This window comes from Stegastes partitus, unplaced genomic scaffold (assembly GCF_000690725.1).
Source record: "Stegastes partitus isolate 25-593 unplaced genomic scaffold, Stegastes_partitus-1.0.2 Scaffold3638, whole genome shotgun sequence".
Taxonomy (NCBI): Eukaryota; Metazoa; Chordata; class Actinopteri; family Pomacentridae; genus Stegastes; species Stegastes partitus.
In genome coordinates, this window is record NW_007581369.1 from 23,690 (window position 1) to 40,602 (window position 16,913).

Sequence of the window (16,913 nt, forward strand, 5' to 3'; positions counted from 1 at the left end):
GAAGGATTAATAGTGCTAGCACAGCATCCCTCTGTAGCTGAGACCCATTGAAGGATTGATATCTCAGAGAGGTGAATAAATAGAGGATCTGAGGCCTGCAAACACCGCTGCTGCTGTCAACACAGCGACACAATGTGACCACGGGGACACAGACGAAACCGAGGAGGCATGAATGGATTGCTTCAATTTGTTTGAACAAAAGAAGTGTTAATGGATCAAAGCAATCATTCATTCATTCATCCATTCATCCATCATCCGTCATTTTCTCCCCTGCCTGTATCCTTCACCTTATCGATTGGCTCGGAGCTCACAACATGGAAGCCTCTGCTCTAATATCGCTGCCAGTTCCATTCCATCGGCACCTTAAACCATAAGAGAGGACAGAGGCAAGGATAGATGGATGGATAGATAGATAGATGAATGGGTAGATGATAGAAGAGGGGGGCAGAGGAATATTGACCTCTACTATTTACTTTCAGCAGTGTGCAGTCCTCCTCACCCATTTAAGCTGAACCCCTCCGCCATGAAAGGACACGGAGGACCGATGCACTGATTTTTCGGCTGCTTTAATCACCAGACCTGTCAAATACGTCTCCACTCTTTCTCTCAGTTCGTCTGCTTCTGACAGATTGAAACAGCACCACAATGCACAGTGGGAATCCGAAATCCACTTTGCGCCTCTGCTTCATTGTAGCTCGCTTACACCTTAGCTTTGTCTAGAATTTGTTTATATTAATTACATTTTGCCACTTCGCTGCTCTCGTACCTTTCACTTTCAGCTCAGGTGTAAGGTACACATTGGCACGGAATGTAATAACTTTTAAAAGTTTAATCTTGCAGATATGACAGTGTGACATTTAAAAACAAAATTCTTCGAACTTTGTGTAATAATCGCTTTTTGATATTGTGCCTGAAAAGTTTCTTGCAAAATGGCATGGAGTTTTTTTTCAAGCTATGACTTGTGTCTTTCAGTTTTGGAGATGCTTTTGGACTATTCTTTACCAAATTGTTAGTTGAAGAAGTTATTTACTTAGTTAGTTATAGCAAGAATATTGGATTGTTGCACATTTACAAAGTTTAAGCCATATTCGAAGCATTGTTCCATGGACTGATTTTCATCCCTTGTCTTTTCCTTTAACTCTGCTGCTAGATTTATATTGAATCTGATATATTGTGAAAGGTCTCTGAAGCTGTTCCCATGAATTTAGTACAGATATTCACAGACCCTTCATGAAAATAACAGTTTACCCATTGCCATCGTCAGAATTTTAATTTTCCGTACCCTCTGTTTAATGAACAAATAACAACATAACTACATACATTCCCACCAGCCTTAATTGTGCCTCGTGTTTATTGCTAATTAGCAAACGTGAGCGTGCCAGTGTGCTCTACAGAGATGGTGAACCTGGTGAATATTACCTGTTAAATAACAGCCTGTTGGCATGCTGGTTTTAGTGTTTAGCTCAGTGCACAGCTGTGCCTAAGTACAGTCTCGCAGAGCTGCTGGCAGAGCTGCAGACTGGCACCAGAGCCAGATCAATACAAGATGTGTTTGAAGCTGACATTACATAACAAAAAAACAATTCATTCAGTTACTGATGAGGATGTGCACTAAGTGGAATATTTCAGACAGGGTTCTTAATGAACTAGTCTGACTCTCTGGTTGTCGGCTGCATGTATGAGTCTCCCATTGGCTGCTCATTTTCAGGTGGCTTTGTCCTTCCATTCTGCTATCAGTATGTTACTGTAAGCTATGGAAAACAAAAACCTCCACACTACCAAACTAACATGAAAATGTTAGTTTGGTAATCCTTGGCAAATTTTAGATTTGCCAAGGATTTGGATCATGCACTAAGACAGCCCTGCTCATTTTTTTTTCTTTCTCTCCAGTGGATTATCCATTTTTATCACAGCCCTCATCTCCCTGCATGCTAATCTTTCACCAAAACATCCACCTGTCGCTATTTTAAGGGAACATTGAAGTCACATCCATTACTTAACCCCGCTCGTAGCGATGAGTGTAATTGGTTTAAAGAAATACTCACAAGCCAGAGTGTGTTTTTACCTCTTACAGCAGAATGATAGTCATGGTGCAGCCAGACCATAATGTAAAGAATGGGTTGACCAAGCTTGACTACCACTGAACAAACTTGGTAATAGAAACACTGTTTTATTTAGTTTTATTTGTTTTAAAGTTACATATTACATGATTCTGTGAGAGAAGCACTAGCAGGTTGCTGCAGTCACAGGAAAGTGTTGCTATAATTTCTATGAAAGTTACTGTAGTGTTCATTGTTACAGAAGAGAAAGTTGTGTGAAATGCTACGGAGAACAGAGCTAGATAAAGTAGTCATAAATTTGGCAAAGGCGGTCTGTTTTCTGGGTCTTTTGTGTTTTGGAGTTTGTTTTAGCTGCTTTACTGCATCCAGTCCTGTCCTTATAAGGCAGGGGTTGGCAATCCTGGTCCTCGAGGGCCACAATCCTGCATGTTTTAGATGTTTCTCTCTTCCAACACACCTGATTCAAATGATCAGGATCGTTATCAGGCTTCTGCAGAGCTTGATGAGCTGATCATGCATGGATTGTGGCCCTCGAGGACCAGGATTGCCCACCCCTGTTGTAAGGTGTGTTGTAGTGTTTGCTATATAAAGACAATTGTTAGAAGACCGTCACATGGTTTGTGCTAGACAAGCAACTGAATAGGTTAACTGAGAACAATGCTAGACTCAGAAAGATAGCAGTAGGGTTTTGTAGTACACTGTTTAAAAACTACTGCGAGTGCTGCGAAATTTCTTCACAAACCGATAAGATTGAACCAAAATGATTCCCTAAAATCAGTCGGAACCAGTTCCCAAAGGCCAACCCTACTCATACGCACACATTTCTAGCATATATAGCAAATAAAGGTTAATACCATTGGTCTAAATCTGCCTTTCATCCTTTTTTTTTTAATCTATTGCGATTTATAAGTCTGCACTCTTCACATATAAACAGTTTATTCAGGATGAAGTTTAATGTTGCAATTCTGTGGATAAAGGAGGGTTTTTATACCGAAGGACTGATGGAACATAAATATAAATGGGTCTGACCTTGATGTGCACTCTAGTCTTTCTTCAGCTGCCAGTCTGCTCCTCTAACTGATGGCTGCTGGCAGGTCAAAGAAAACTGACACCTTGTAGACATGCAGACATTTACCTTTGATCTGTCAGACCAAAGTTTCCAGTTTGGATCCAGTCGCCATATTTTTCTTTTTTCGTTTTTGCTCTGGAGCTACCGCGTCTGACAGCAGCCATCTATTTTAACAGCTTTCTGCTCCCACTTGTGTTTTTATTCTTATTCCCTTGTCATCTCTACTCAATTTAATATTTTCCTTTATAATACAGTGTATGCTGTCAGTAGGCTGGTCTTTTCCCCCGTCGTATTGTGTCTTTTCGCTTTTGCGTTACAGGATTTGTTTAGTTGGAGATTCGGGGCTTTTGGTTTTTGTGGTGTTATAAACTAGGCTTTGTGTGTGTGCGCATATGGTCACTTTTAAAATGGCTTAATTGAAACTAGCATTGATGTCGTTTTTTCAACATTTAACCTCTACATAAAGCCCTCTAAACTAAAAATTCTAACTGGAAGATTGTCAGTTTCGATGTTCCAGATGATTCTTTTCCAACTAAAACACAATGACACACGCGTCTGTAAGAGATAGCTCGGTGGAAGCAGTTCAGACAGGAATAAGACACCACAGATGTGTGGGTGAACAGAGAAAAAGCTAATAGTTGTTCTTCTTATGAACTGTTGACAGATTGGAGACGATGGCTGCATGTGAGCTCGTGTGTGTGTGTGTACGTGGGACCGATTGTCCCCGCGAGCCGTCACACCTGCATCCGCGCACGTTTATCGGAGCTGACGTGCGAGGGGTTTCTCATCTGAGAGGATTGACGGTGCCATTATGGTGGCGGCGCTGCGCGGGGTTGAAGCCCATTAGTGACGCTACAGCCGCTGCAGTGTGGACGCATGTCCCAGCAGTGTGGCCTGTCAGCGCAAGACGGATTACCCCACCGAGCTGCCACTCTCCATCTCCCAGCCTGCCAGACTCCCCCCTGTGTGTATTTGTTTTTGGAGGAGTAAGGTTAAAATCACGCACAGTGTCTGTTCTGCCTTTTATCTGAGTGGCTTCTACTGTGCGCTTACAGTTGTGTTCCATTTTTGACAAGCAAAAAAAAACAAAAAACTTGAGGTCTCTCCAGTTCATCAGTGGTGTTATGGACTTTCAAAAAACTAATAAATGTGTAAAGGCTGGATTATGCTTTCTGTACAAACGTGACGCGCGGAAATGAGACACATGGAATCGTCACGAGAAAACGCCTGTGGCTTTTGTACTCAGCGCGGCGTCTGTTACCAAACTGCAGGGGGCAGTGTGTCGTGAACCACCTACACCACAGTACTAAATTGGAGTAGAAGAAGTTTGGCATTGTTTACATCGCTTACAACATGGTGACACGCTGGTAGTTTACACAAGGTTGCAGTAAATACGCTGGATTTAGCACAAGGCTAAATTCCATCCGGTTTTAGCCGTTTGTTTTCTGTTCTGACATAATTATCAATAGACTTACCTCATCTGGAGTCAGTTTCCCTGTGCTTGATAAATGTTGAGAGCCAACTCAACTCTATTAAAGTCCTAGGGACATTTCGGCTTCCCCGAGTCTCCGCTTCACCCTTTGCTGCTGTTTTTTTGCCTTAACGTATCTGTCCCGTAGGTTTTTCCAGGTTTTCTTCACCCATTCCTCTTCTTTCCCGAGTGTGGCTGCAATTTCACGCCACGAATTGTTCGTCACACGGCTATCACGGCGATCCCTGCGTGAAAAATCATATGAATGCCTGTATTTTTGTACCTTTGCCACTAGGAGTCCCTGTTCGTACGCCATGTTTTCCATGCGTCTCCATCCGCATTGTTAGAAATTTGCCGCTTGAAAGGATCATGCGAGGGGACGTGACTCGCTAAAATGACGTAAGTTGTCCGCACAGAGCCGCACGGACCTCGCGGGCACGTCAAGCATAAACCCGACTTTTTTTTTTGGCCTTTTTGGCTTTATTGTATAGGACAGTGAAGAGAGACAGGAAAGTGGGGGAAGGACTTGCAGCAAAGGGCCGTGAGTGGGATTCGAACCCATGACCGCTGCATCGGGAACTATAGCCCCTGTACATGGGTCGCCAGCTATAGTGGCGGCCCATAAACCAGGCTTAAGCAGTTGCCAAAGTGCAGGGAGTGTTTCTGGGCCGTGGAGCCATCGCCTTGTGACTTTCACGAGTCTCGCTGTACGTGACAGTGTTGTGTGTTCCGTCACAGCTTCATGTGTGTACGTGACCTCCTTCCACGGGGGCTTCTTAAGAGTCGAGATGTGAAATGTGGAAAGCGGACACACTCTCTCGCTCCGCCTCTTTGTATATTAACAGTATATGTATGTGTGTGTGTTGAAACTTCCTTGCCATGGGGCTCAGGGAGAGCTGAACCACACCACAGGATAAAATCTCTGCAATTTCTGCAATTCAGTCATGCATGGGTGTTCACTTGCATCTATATGTGATTGTTAATTCATGCTTGTCATAAATAATATTGCGGTTTACAGTACAGTTTGTGTGGCTTTTAGCATTCATGAACGTGTAGGGTTATCTTCTCTACTCTTAAAGGCTTTGACTCGAAATTGTAATTTGACTTTAAAGCAACTTGTATCAGCTTTCCCACACTCATTTTGCACTCACACATTTAAAAGCGCAGGCATCGGGGACATTGCCGAGACGTGCAGCGAGGTCGGAGGTTATGAGAAGATCACCTCCTGCCTCTCATTGGACACTGATTAAAGATAAGGACCAATCACTTAACAGAGCTGAGTCATGAGGTCATCCGTTACTTCCATCACATCACACCACACAGTGACTGTGGGGAATGAGGTGGTTGTGTACTGGGACTGGGAGGAGGGCGCAGAACCTGCATTTTCACTCCCTCTGTTAGTCTGACAAATTGTAACAGAAAGCTGTTGTATTGGATCAGTGGCCTCACATCTGTTACAAGATTTATGTTTGTATGTCGGTGTACATATCAGAAACTCTTAAGTCTGCCTTCCATATGTGACAAATAAGCCTCTTCAGACTAAGACCTCATCCCATAGGGCCCTGTACTCTCTATTTTTAACCCTCCATATGTAACATTCCTGAAAACAGCGGTCAGCTTTACCCTATAAAGACACTTTGTCTCTCGATGAATGACTAAGTATTTAAGTAACGATTACCATAAAAAATAAATAGTAATCAATAAACTTACAATTAAGTTTTCACAGCTAATTACTTTGGTTGCTGTTTGACAAACTAGCTACATCAAATATATCAATAAATCTGATAAATCAGTTGTTTACTGTCAAATGTGCGACAGACAGCATAAACATCAGAGGGCTGTACTATGAAGCAAGTTTGACATAGCCGGACTTTCTTTGTGTAAGCCGGCTAGACAAAAACAAAAGCCGCTATCAGGGGTAAAGAGTATCAGGCAGGTGGTTATCAACCTTTTTTGTCAACTCAGGCTTTCTGCTTCAGACTCTGTGTGCGTTTGCATAAAAGGAGGCGTTTAACGCGTCATGTGACTCTTTTTCTGCGCAACATGAAACGATTGTGTGGTGCTGCTTTCGTCAAATTGTTGTTTTAATGGGGAACAATGAGGAATATGAAAAAATTGACGGTGAAAAGCGCTGCGACTGCAAATGATGCAAGACAGAAATGCTGGTAGAAATCTGTTAACGTGTTAATATATAATATTTTACTGATGCAGCCACTTTTTTCCAACTGACAGCTGCACGTTAAAGTTAAACTTTAAACTTCATACATTTAAACATGATCTTGTACTGAAGTGCATTTAGGTCTGACACTATCCCATAATGCAGGATATCACTTTAAGTTTTGGCCAAATCAAAGTGAAACTAAAGTTATTGATTGAATATTCTCTGTAATAAATACCAGTAGAATAATCAGTTTTCTAATCTGTGTTCTATCAGCTGCAATACCAGCAGAGTAAACGGACTTGACAGCAAGTCAGAGCTAAACATAAAAACATATTTATGTGATTTCTACATCCCTGTCTGGTTCCCATGGCACCACGATATTTACAGTGTGTGATACTGTTACTACATGGCTTCATTCAGTGCTATTAGTAACGTACAACTCAACAGGTTTACAGATAAAACACATTCCCTCAGCTGAGAATCTGTATCGCTCATACATAATGGTCAGTAAGTGATTTGGTTAAAAGGGAGACGCTCTTTCCAGCCGATTTAAATCCGAAACTCTGAACATAACCTGCTCCCGACCAGGTTGGCTCCACAGCATCAGTTACCATGGAGATCTAGCCAGGTATAAAGAAAGCCACATTCGTGACACTGAAAACTCTGACTCTAAGCTCAACATACCTTGTTAACCCACTAATCTCGCTTCACAGTACAGCCCTCAGGAGCTAGCTTATGCTATGTGATCCATATAAACAGGCTGACGATCATACTGGAAACCTGTTGGGTGCATTATTGCTTGAAGTATATAGTTGGTCTCAAGCTATAACTGTTAAAGCTTCATTTTAATGTCTCGTGTCTTTGTGCGTCTCAGATCAGGACGGAGCTGAGCCCAGCGCTAACTCAGTGTCGGCCTGCAATCTCCTGCGTCTGTCCCACTACACTGGAAGACAGGAGTGGCTCCAGAAGTCCCAGCAGCTGCTGACAGCCTTCTCTGACCGTCTGAGCAAGGTTCCCATAGCCCTGCCTGAAATGGTCCGGTCGCTCATGGCCCAGCACTACACGCTCAGACAGGTCATTGTCACACCAGCACACACATTAACTGATAATGATGGGTACACATTCAGGCACCTGAGGGATTTTCTCTGTCTGTTGTGTACACAGCTGTTTTTTGTTGTTGTTGAATATTTTGGCTGTTTTATCAAATTGGTAGTTTATAAATTAAATTGAGCTAAATATCTAGTAATCAAATTTCTTGCTGGTCTGGATTCACCAGTACAGCTATGCTTGTCACTGGTAATGACAGAGTCGTCAAAGTAGTCTATTGCATCTAAAGTGACATCTATGACTGTACTTTTTAATTTGTGTTATCCCAGGAGTTTTTAAAAGCCCTTAAACCATGGCTCCAAACTGTTATTGTTCAATCTTGGCTTGCCATGTTGAGCCCTAAAGACAGCTCAGTCTTAGATTGTGTTTACCTGGCTGTTAGCCGAAACTCATTTTCATGGCCGCCTACTAAAAGCAAGTGTTTCGGCTTGCATGACAAATTGTACGGGCGCTAAAGACATCGCATTTACTGGTAAAATCAAAACAATACACGACACCACAACAAAAGCCGAGCAAGAAGCTGATGAAACAATGAATTCTTCATCCGTATTGATTGCGCCGACTCATTTCTATTATCAGTAACCATGCAGTAAAACGAAAAGGCACAGAAGCACTATGCCACTATAGCTGGCTTCAGTGCCACAGAGACAGGGTTCGTTTAACAGGAAGACCTTTAGGATCTGTTCTGAATCACGTTTCACAGCTTTGTTTTAACTGTGGCTGCCCCTGCAACTAGAAAGTTTTTCAATATTGATGATGACTTTTCTTTTAATTAGTGAAGTCATTACATTAATCTCTGTCAGAGATGTGAACAATGCTTTAACTTATACAGGGCCTAACGTCAGGTCTTTATTACTTATTTTTTCGACAAACAGTGAAAAACCAAAAGTTTTATATATGGCCAATGCACCTTTTTCCTTCCGGACTCCAAATCTGTACACACCCCGACCAAACTGTCCACATTGTGCATCATTTACAGGTTTTATAACTCTACTAGTCACTCTGTTTGACAGTCTGTCTTTGACTCAATAATAAAGACGACAATCACAAAAAGCACAGAATAACTTCATGATTCATGCCTGATTTGTTAAACAAAGTACAAAAACATCAGCTAAATGTTGTCAACACGACAACACTCATCTAGCCTATGAACATCGTTTCCTTTAGATTATTGGGCTTAGTTCAGTACTAAGCACTTCTTATGTTTACCAGACAATGTTTTGTCATGCTCATCATAATCACAAGGTAAGAACTGACAATGTTTGAACTAAAGAGCATCATAACGTGTGTTCATCACATCAGTTTTGAATCTTAGTGTGGTGGCTCTGGCCATCGCCATCCTGACTCCTCTTAACTACCAGATAATCCAAAAATGAGCAAAGAGGTGGAGTGTGAGTGGAGCTGGAGCAGCTGCTCCCTTAATTAGGCATAACTTCAAACTTTTACACAATTAAAATTGGAAAAAAAAAAAAAAAGAAAACCCGGTAAAAGAAAGGCCGGAAAAAATTTTAATTCCGCCAAAAAAGCCAAGAATTTAAAAATTGCGCCTCGAGGATCACTTTTGGAGCCAGCCTCAAGTGGCCTTTTGAGGAACTGCACCTGTTTGCACGTTTGAATTGATTTTCAGCCTTGATGGTCCGCTTGAGTTACCTTGTACACACCCCATTTACAAATTCAAACATGGCTGAGCACCTTTCTAAGATTTTTAAGGGTCTTGATGATATAACTTCTCGACTCTCTCTGAATACAACTTGCAGAAGCAGTAAACAACACCCGCGCTAATTAGTGTAGAAATGTGCCTGTGCATGTGATTTACTGACTCACACAAGTAGATTTAGCGTTAAGTTTGTCTTTAATAATATACCATTCACTGTGTATCATTTACGTCCTATGCTGTTTTTACCTCCACTCCTACTTCATCAGTAACAACTTATCTAATTAAAGCTTGAACACAGCATGATGTAAACACTGTTTGGATAAACATTTGCTCGTGTCCCCCCCTAAAGCGAGCAACTACTGTGTTGATACACATTTCTCACCCCATTTCAACCGTAGTAGGTCATCTCTATCTGTCTCAGCTCTCTACTTTCATGCACACTTAATCCCTGGACACACAGACTCTAAATCTTTTCCCCTGATTTTTCTTACAGCCCTCATGCATTTAATGGGTTATTTGAGCTGTTCAGGCTCAGTTATATAATCTCTTTTGAAATATTAACACCCTCAGTTTAGCCTGAAACCACTGAAACCAGTGTACTAGCGAAGCACAGCAGCATTCACCCCCAAAGTTTCTTGATCGCCCGAAGAAAAGTTTCAGCATGAAAGCCGGTGCTGTGCAATCAAAGGATCAGAGAAGGGGGTAGTAACGGAGGAGGAGGGGGTGTTAGTTAGCTTTCTGTCCATCATATGTGACCCGCGGAGGATAAGTCACGACAAGGGGGCGAGGGTAACAAGCTCAGGAGTGAGGCGAGGCGAGGCAATCCCAGAGAAAACACCTGCCTCCCTTGTTACTGCTACAAATACAGCACTGACCTTGTATCGCTTCCTCCCCCGCCGCCCCTCCTCTCGTGTGTCACCTTTCGCCTCTTATGTCACTATTCATACTCTCTCATCTCATATCTTCTCTTCCTTCCCAATCTCCTGTCCGTCATATTTTCCTTTTTGTCACCGCCCTCCAATTTCATTTTTTCCAGATTGTGATCTGTGGCCAGAGGGACGCTCCCGACACCGCAAGTCTTCTAGCAACAGTCAACTCCCTCTTCCTTCCGTTTAAGGTGAGTAGTCAACACCCTGTTAGTTATAAGCATCATCTTGACAAACTTGCCACCTAAGATAACCATTACAAGTGAAGATGAACGTGCAGCAGCATAGATTCACTTCAACGTCAGTACCTCTATAAAGGCAGCAGATTAGCGGTAACCTTCGATGCACAAGCAGACACAGAGACACACAGACAGAGAGTGAGATCAGCCTATGAGTGTGCCTGGAGTTTCAGCTGGTTTAAGTGTGATTCTTTAAAGGTCAGCCTGAGCTCCTCTCCTTTCCTCTCCTCTCCTCAGTGTAATAACTTCCCAGCTATCTCTTTTGGGGCATTAGTTGACCTTAGAGGCCTTTCCTGACATCTAAATGCCTGCTGGGGCTGAATCTCATCTCATGAGGTTCTTCCTGTGTGCTGGTGTGGGTTTGAGTTTTCCTGCTTTCCCTTATGGAGGCTTTTTGTTACGACCTGAGCAGCTGTCAGTCTGAGTAAGAGTTGAATTCAGTATAGATGGCCAATATTTATGTTTTCTATGAACACATTTCTCAGTGCTTTCAGCCTTGAACTCAGAGGGTTTCTCAGGATGTTACACTAAATCTCATTATAAACCCAAGGAGTCATTGCATTTGTGTGTGCTGTGTGCGTATCCAAACCGTTTCAGACTTTTTAAGTGTATTGTTGGAAACACAAGGAAGTGCAGTGCTGAGGTTGAACAGATCAGATGTTTGGGGGCAGTTTTTGGGGTGCGTAGCCTGGCCTTTGGCTGCCTGTGGGTGGAGCCAGTGTTGCTAGGCAACATCATCGAAGGCAGATGTACGATGTCTTGTGATGAGTTCACATTCTGACAGTGGGTGCCGCACGAGTTCTAGAAAATCCCATTAACAGGATTCGACTCTGTACATCCAGAACTCACATCAGTGCAGTCACCAGACAATGACACACAGAGAGCCAAGGAGAAAGAAGATCTTTTTGTTATGGAAACAAGAGCAACAAAAGGTAGCAAAGGCAGGAAGGGACTACAAAACAAATCTGCACGCCTGTGATCAGACGGTTAAGGCTGTGAAGAAAGAGCCGTCTGTCTGTGTAGGCAGGCTGCCTCCAGCAGGAGATGGAGGTCGAGGAAGCAGTCTGCCATCCAGACACCCTGCAAAACTACATCAAACCTCCAGGTGGGGGGTGACCTGAACTCCCGTCTGCATCTCAGCAACTCAGACACTCCTGCCTTCACACAGCAGGGACAGCAAGGTCTGTGACTGAAGAAAGAAAAAGAACGTCAAGATGTCTACATTTCAAATTACATTTGGTTTACCTTCCTTAGTTGGTCAAGCCAGCACATAACTTGATCGCACCCTCCCACTACGCCTTTATGTTGATCCAGGATGGTGAACTATTAATTAGTCTTTCATGCTGATGATTAACTGACTGGCGACCTGTTCAGGGTGAACCCTGCCTTCAATTTAAGTCAGCGAGGATAGGCTCCAGGCTCGGCTCTACTGAGGATTAAGCGGTGGATAGATAATGGATGGATGGATGCTGATTATAAACTGTCTTCATTTGCATACCCACAGTACTGCACTGATGTTACGGTCGACAGTAGGGTAGCAACTAACGATTATCTGATAATCAAATCTGTCGATTATTTTTACGATTATTAAATTAATCGTTTTTTTGAACAAACGTTTTTGTTGAGCCTTTATTTACCCAGGTAAGTTATTAAAAACACATTTTCATGAAGCAAAAGTAAAACATGAGAATTGTGCATTTTACAGCATTTTATTTTACAAATTTCTGTAACACAGCTTGAATCAGAAGGAACACAATGAGCTTTATATCTACCTTTTCAGTATAAAGCTTTTTCAGTTCAAAGCATCAACACAAAGAATTTGGTAAAGTTGTTGAAAAAAACAAGAAAAAAAAAAACAGTTTCTGCAAAGTTTGCAGGTCACTCGTCTTTTTTGTAGATTTAGTGTGAAGTGCTCCCACACTTTGGATGACTTTGTTGATGAAGTTTTCTCTCCTGATTTATCTCTCTTCTCGTTTTTCTTCGAACTTCCGCCAGCCGCCTCCACACTCTCGCGAAATGCATTGACTGTGGTGGACATGACATAAAACAAGGCCAACTATTGCCTGTTCACTACTTCTCCTGCTGTGCTGGTAGATTACTTCCACCGGTGCCTCATCACTGCCAAACTTTAGTAGCTGCTATAACAGATTGGTTTAAAATTTGGATAAAAACGGGCCACGTATGGTAAGAAATGTTATTAAGCAACTAAACTAATTTTAAGAATTGATTTTAATTGATTAAACTGATTAGTTGTTTCAGCTCTAGACGACAGTGACTTGATATATACAAAATATTTCAGTCAGAAAGTATATTAACTTTTTCACCAATCCCTTTCTGGAGGTTGTGTGATATCAGTCCTATAAACTGGGCACATTTCAAACACCTCACTTGGTAAAAACCTGCTTATTGATAGACACTACAATTTACAGATGTTCCCTAAACGCCTCACATGCAGGATAAAGTAGATGAGGGGTGTCGAACTCATTTTCATCCTGGGCCACATAAGTATTATGTTTGCCCCAGTTGTAATTGTAAGATTGTAGAAATGTAGCGACTCCTTAACATATTGTTAAATAATTGTCTCTGCATTTGATTGTTGTTTATCATATGTACAACTATTGTGCATGTCTTTGTCTAAAAGTAAAACACATGTAGCAGGGCTCCAGACTAACTTTTCCAATGGTAGCTCTGGTGTTACCAAATTTCTTCATTGGTCACACCAGCTAGTCCTTTACCCATTAGACAGAGAGAGACTGAGTCAATGTGGAAGAAATGTGACTGCTTCCAACCACAATAACTGGATCAGCAGCAGCTACCTGTGCTGACGGAAGGAACCAGATCAGCCTGATGGTCATCATTCACTCACACAATGAGACCACATGAAACTTCAGCTGGCACACGTTCAGAAATGGTCACATATGAGAACATAGTCGGGAGCACAGTCTAGAGCCCTGTGTAGGCACATTGCTGTGTTGTTATAACATACATTATAACATTATATCAGGTAAATCCCATTAATTAATTGTTATTATTATATTAATTAGGAAACACATTTCTTGCAGGCCACATAAAATGACGTGACGGGCTGGATTTGGCCGTGATTTGACGTATGTGAAGTCGATGCTGCTAGGTGGCTGCAGTGTGCTCAGATAGATGTAGGGCCATAAGTTAGTTGGAAAAGAGTGAAATAAAGTGTTTCTATGCCAGATTTGAGTTTTTTATGGATGCAGAGCATTTGTAACTGTTGATGATGTTCACTTCATTGTGTACCCAAAGTAATGACTGTGATTAATATTCATGTCATTTTGCGGCCCTAGTTCTGCATTAGCCATTGAATTAAAAAAAATGTTTCCTTCACCACTTCAATCGGTATCTTCCTCCCTGCCTGCACTCTGATCATCAGGTGTGTCTTGAGTCGGGTACTCTCTGTCTCTGCCAGCTGCCTCCTCGCTCCTCATTTTGTTTTTTAAAATAATTAGCCACAGACCGCATCATTATTGGAAAACAAAGTGTCTTAATAAGCTGTTTTGTGCGTCAGGCGGGAACAGACTGACAGAGCCAAAGAAGAGATAAAAGTACTACCTTCCACCGCTATGGGTAACGCAGTCGCTGAGGGGCATCAGAACAACTTAATGATCGTCGTACACTTGCACAAATGCGACCACGAGGAATTTTAACTTGGACCATCATCAGTATGTGACCATTTTGATTTGCATACTGCAGCTCTTCACAGCTTGCCACAGTTTCTCAACTGCCTGCTGCTGATCCCAAAGAACCTGCCGCAGCTCTTAAAAACCCTGTTACAGCCTCCCAACTGCATGCTGCAGCCCACAAACTGCAGCATGCCACAAATCCTAGAAACACAGCCTGATGCAAATCACAAACTGCCTGCTGCATCGCACCAACTCAAACAAATGCTGCAACTCCAGAATCCCAGTCTGCCACGTTGCCCAAACTGCTTCTTATGATGCCAAAGACATGTTTGACAGTATTGATGATCGAACTAATCAATCTAATTTTATGAATATGCGTGTGCGTATGTGTGTGTCTGTGTTCCTCATTGTCTTGACAACCGTACATCTCATTTTAAACTCTGTAGGTGCATAGCTGGTGTTACAGCCCTCAGTGAAGACTTTGGATCAGCTTCATTTTTGTTAAGAAGCTCACTTTCAGTTGATTTATCTTTACCCTAAATTGTAAATAAATAGTTTTTTTTTTTGTTACACAATCAGGTTTCCCTTCTCTTTATCCTGGTTTTTAGTACATCTTTTGTTACTCCCCCTTCCGTCAATCCATCCATTATCTATACACCACTTATTCCTCACTAGGGTCTTGGGGGGGCTGGAGCCTATCCCAGCAGACTCAGGGCGAAGGCAGGAGACACCCTGGACAGGTCACCAGTCTGTCACAGGGCTACACTTAAGCCACATTTACACATAGCTGGGTATTTACAAAAACAGATCAACATTTTCAAAATATAATATTGTTCACACCAGATCGTTTTTAAAAAAATCTTCGTTTACAGAAACCCGCATAAACACAACATTCAGAGCTGCTGTGAGCACGCGAAACCTATAGGGGCCAGTGTACTGAGAAGCATAAAGCCATGCTAGCCAATCCTGGCACAAATTACTTTGATAATGGCGTGAGGATCGTTTGTTTGGACCGACAGAGCGATCCTTCTCTGCTCCTCCACATAATAGAACATTTCTGAATGTGAATGCAAGCAGGCCAAAAGTGTTTGCAAAAACGTGAATAGAAGCACTGCTTTAACAGCATCCATTTCTACTCTGTGTCTGTCTGTAAACATAAGATTCATGCAGTGTATTACATGCCTCAAATTACATGAAGTTTTCTCTAAATTTTTCTGCTCTATGAATGTACATTTGGTAGATGAGGATGATCTATGCACTGAGAGTAACCTGCACTCGCTGGTGTTGCATCTTCTGCCTCTCTTGTCACTTTGTAGGCAAAATTGTAGAATGAAGCTCAGCATACTGGTTGGACAAATGAAATTCAAAACAAAGCAACCACACACTCAGCTTCACCACCGTGATTGTTCAAGGCCACTCACTGAAATCTATTTATTTCGACCAGCCTGTAACCAAAATTAGAACTCTACATTAAAGCAGTGATTGTCCAGCGACGCAATCCATCTCTCTTTGCCTTACTCTTTCTCTCTCTCACACACACACACACACCTCTGCTCAACAGGGCCCTGTTGAAATATAAATGAGTTTTGCAGTATCAGGCAGTGACTGCAGTAACATCAGGCCATTCCAGATCCCTGCAGAGGGACGGAGACCAACAATGAGCGAGATAGAGCCATTATCAGGTTGGATCTATTATTAAGGAGGGTGTCGGTTTATGTACTATCACATCCAGCCAGCGCCGGTCACATGGTCTGTCTTGTTGCTGTTACGTTAATTGCATGGAATTCTCTGATGGGGGGGCTGTCATAGTCGTCTGTAAGTCTTAGTAAGTTGTTGGAGGATCTCAGGTTTACTACAGTCAGGGCAGTTTTATGTTTAAGTTAGTTGATGGTGGATTCAGAAATAAATGAAATGAGAGAGTAAGTCACAGAAAAAATGTTGTAAAACACCAAATATTTATGCTGTGCTGCTGTATTATGTTAGGCAGATGTAGCGCTGAGTGATGTAGCTGAAAAAGTTGTCACGTTTCCGTTCACTTGACATTAATCGTTATTACTGATGAAATGTTTATCGCTGGTATGTGTTGCGAGAAGTTTTATATGAGCTATAAACTGAAGTAATGACAGTGAGTACGTGGAGAGGAATTCTATCTCTTCTGTACAATCTTCATTTCTTCAAGTTGTAAAACAATATGCAGAGTTTGAGTGGCTATTTATCTCTAATTGTTGTTTTAATTTGAGGTTAAATGCAAATCCACTGTGTTAAATTGATCCGTTGTGGTATTTGTGACCTTCTGACGTCTGCAGGTATGTCGTACAGGGAGCTGTCTGCAGGTCGACTCCCTCGTGTTTACGAAGTTTTCTTCGGTCCAATTAACAGAATACAAATATCTATTTTGTGCACCAAATTCAGACTAATAAACCTTCAGTCTGTTCGAGGGCTGTGGCCTGTGTTTGCTAATGCAGGAAGAGCAATGATGGTCGAGCCGGGGGACACAGCAATTATAGAGTTGCAAAGGTCTCATACAGTGAAGGATGAGAAAAGAAATGATAGTGACCAGAAGAATGCAC

The 16,913-nt window shown here is 42.1% G+C and overlaps 1 protein-coding gene across 1 annotated transcript in view; it reads left to right on the plus strand.

The window, feature by feature from the left end:
• The window catches only part of spata20 (spermatogenesis associated 20), a 62,855-nt gene that overhangs the window by 23,537 nt on the left and 22,405 nt on the right, over positions 1-16,913 (plus strand). Inside the window, exons 14-15 of the mRNA XM_008306273.1 lie at positions 7,636-7,835; positions 10,562-10,642. Of these exons, the coding sequence (XP_008304495.1) occupies positions 7,636-7,835; positions 10,562-10,642 (281 nt within the window). The remainder of the gene's footprint in view (positions 1-7,635; positions 7,836-10,561; positions 10,643-16,913) is intronic.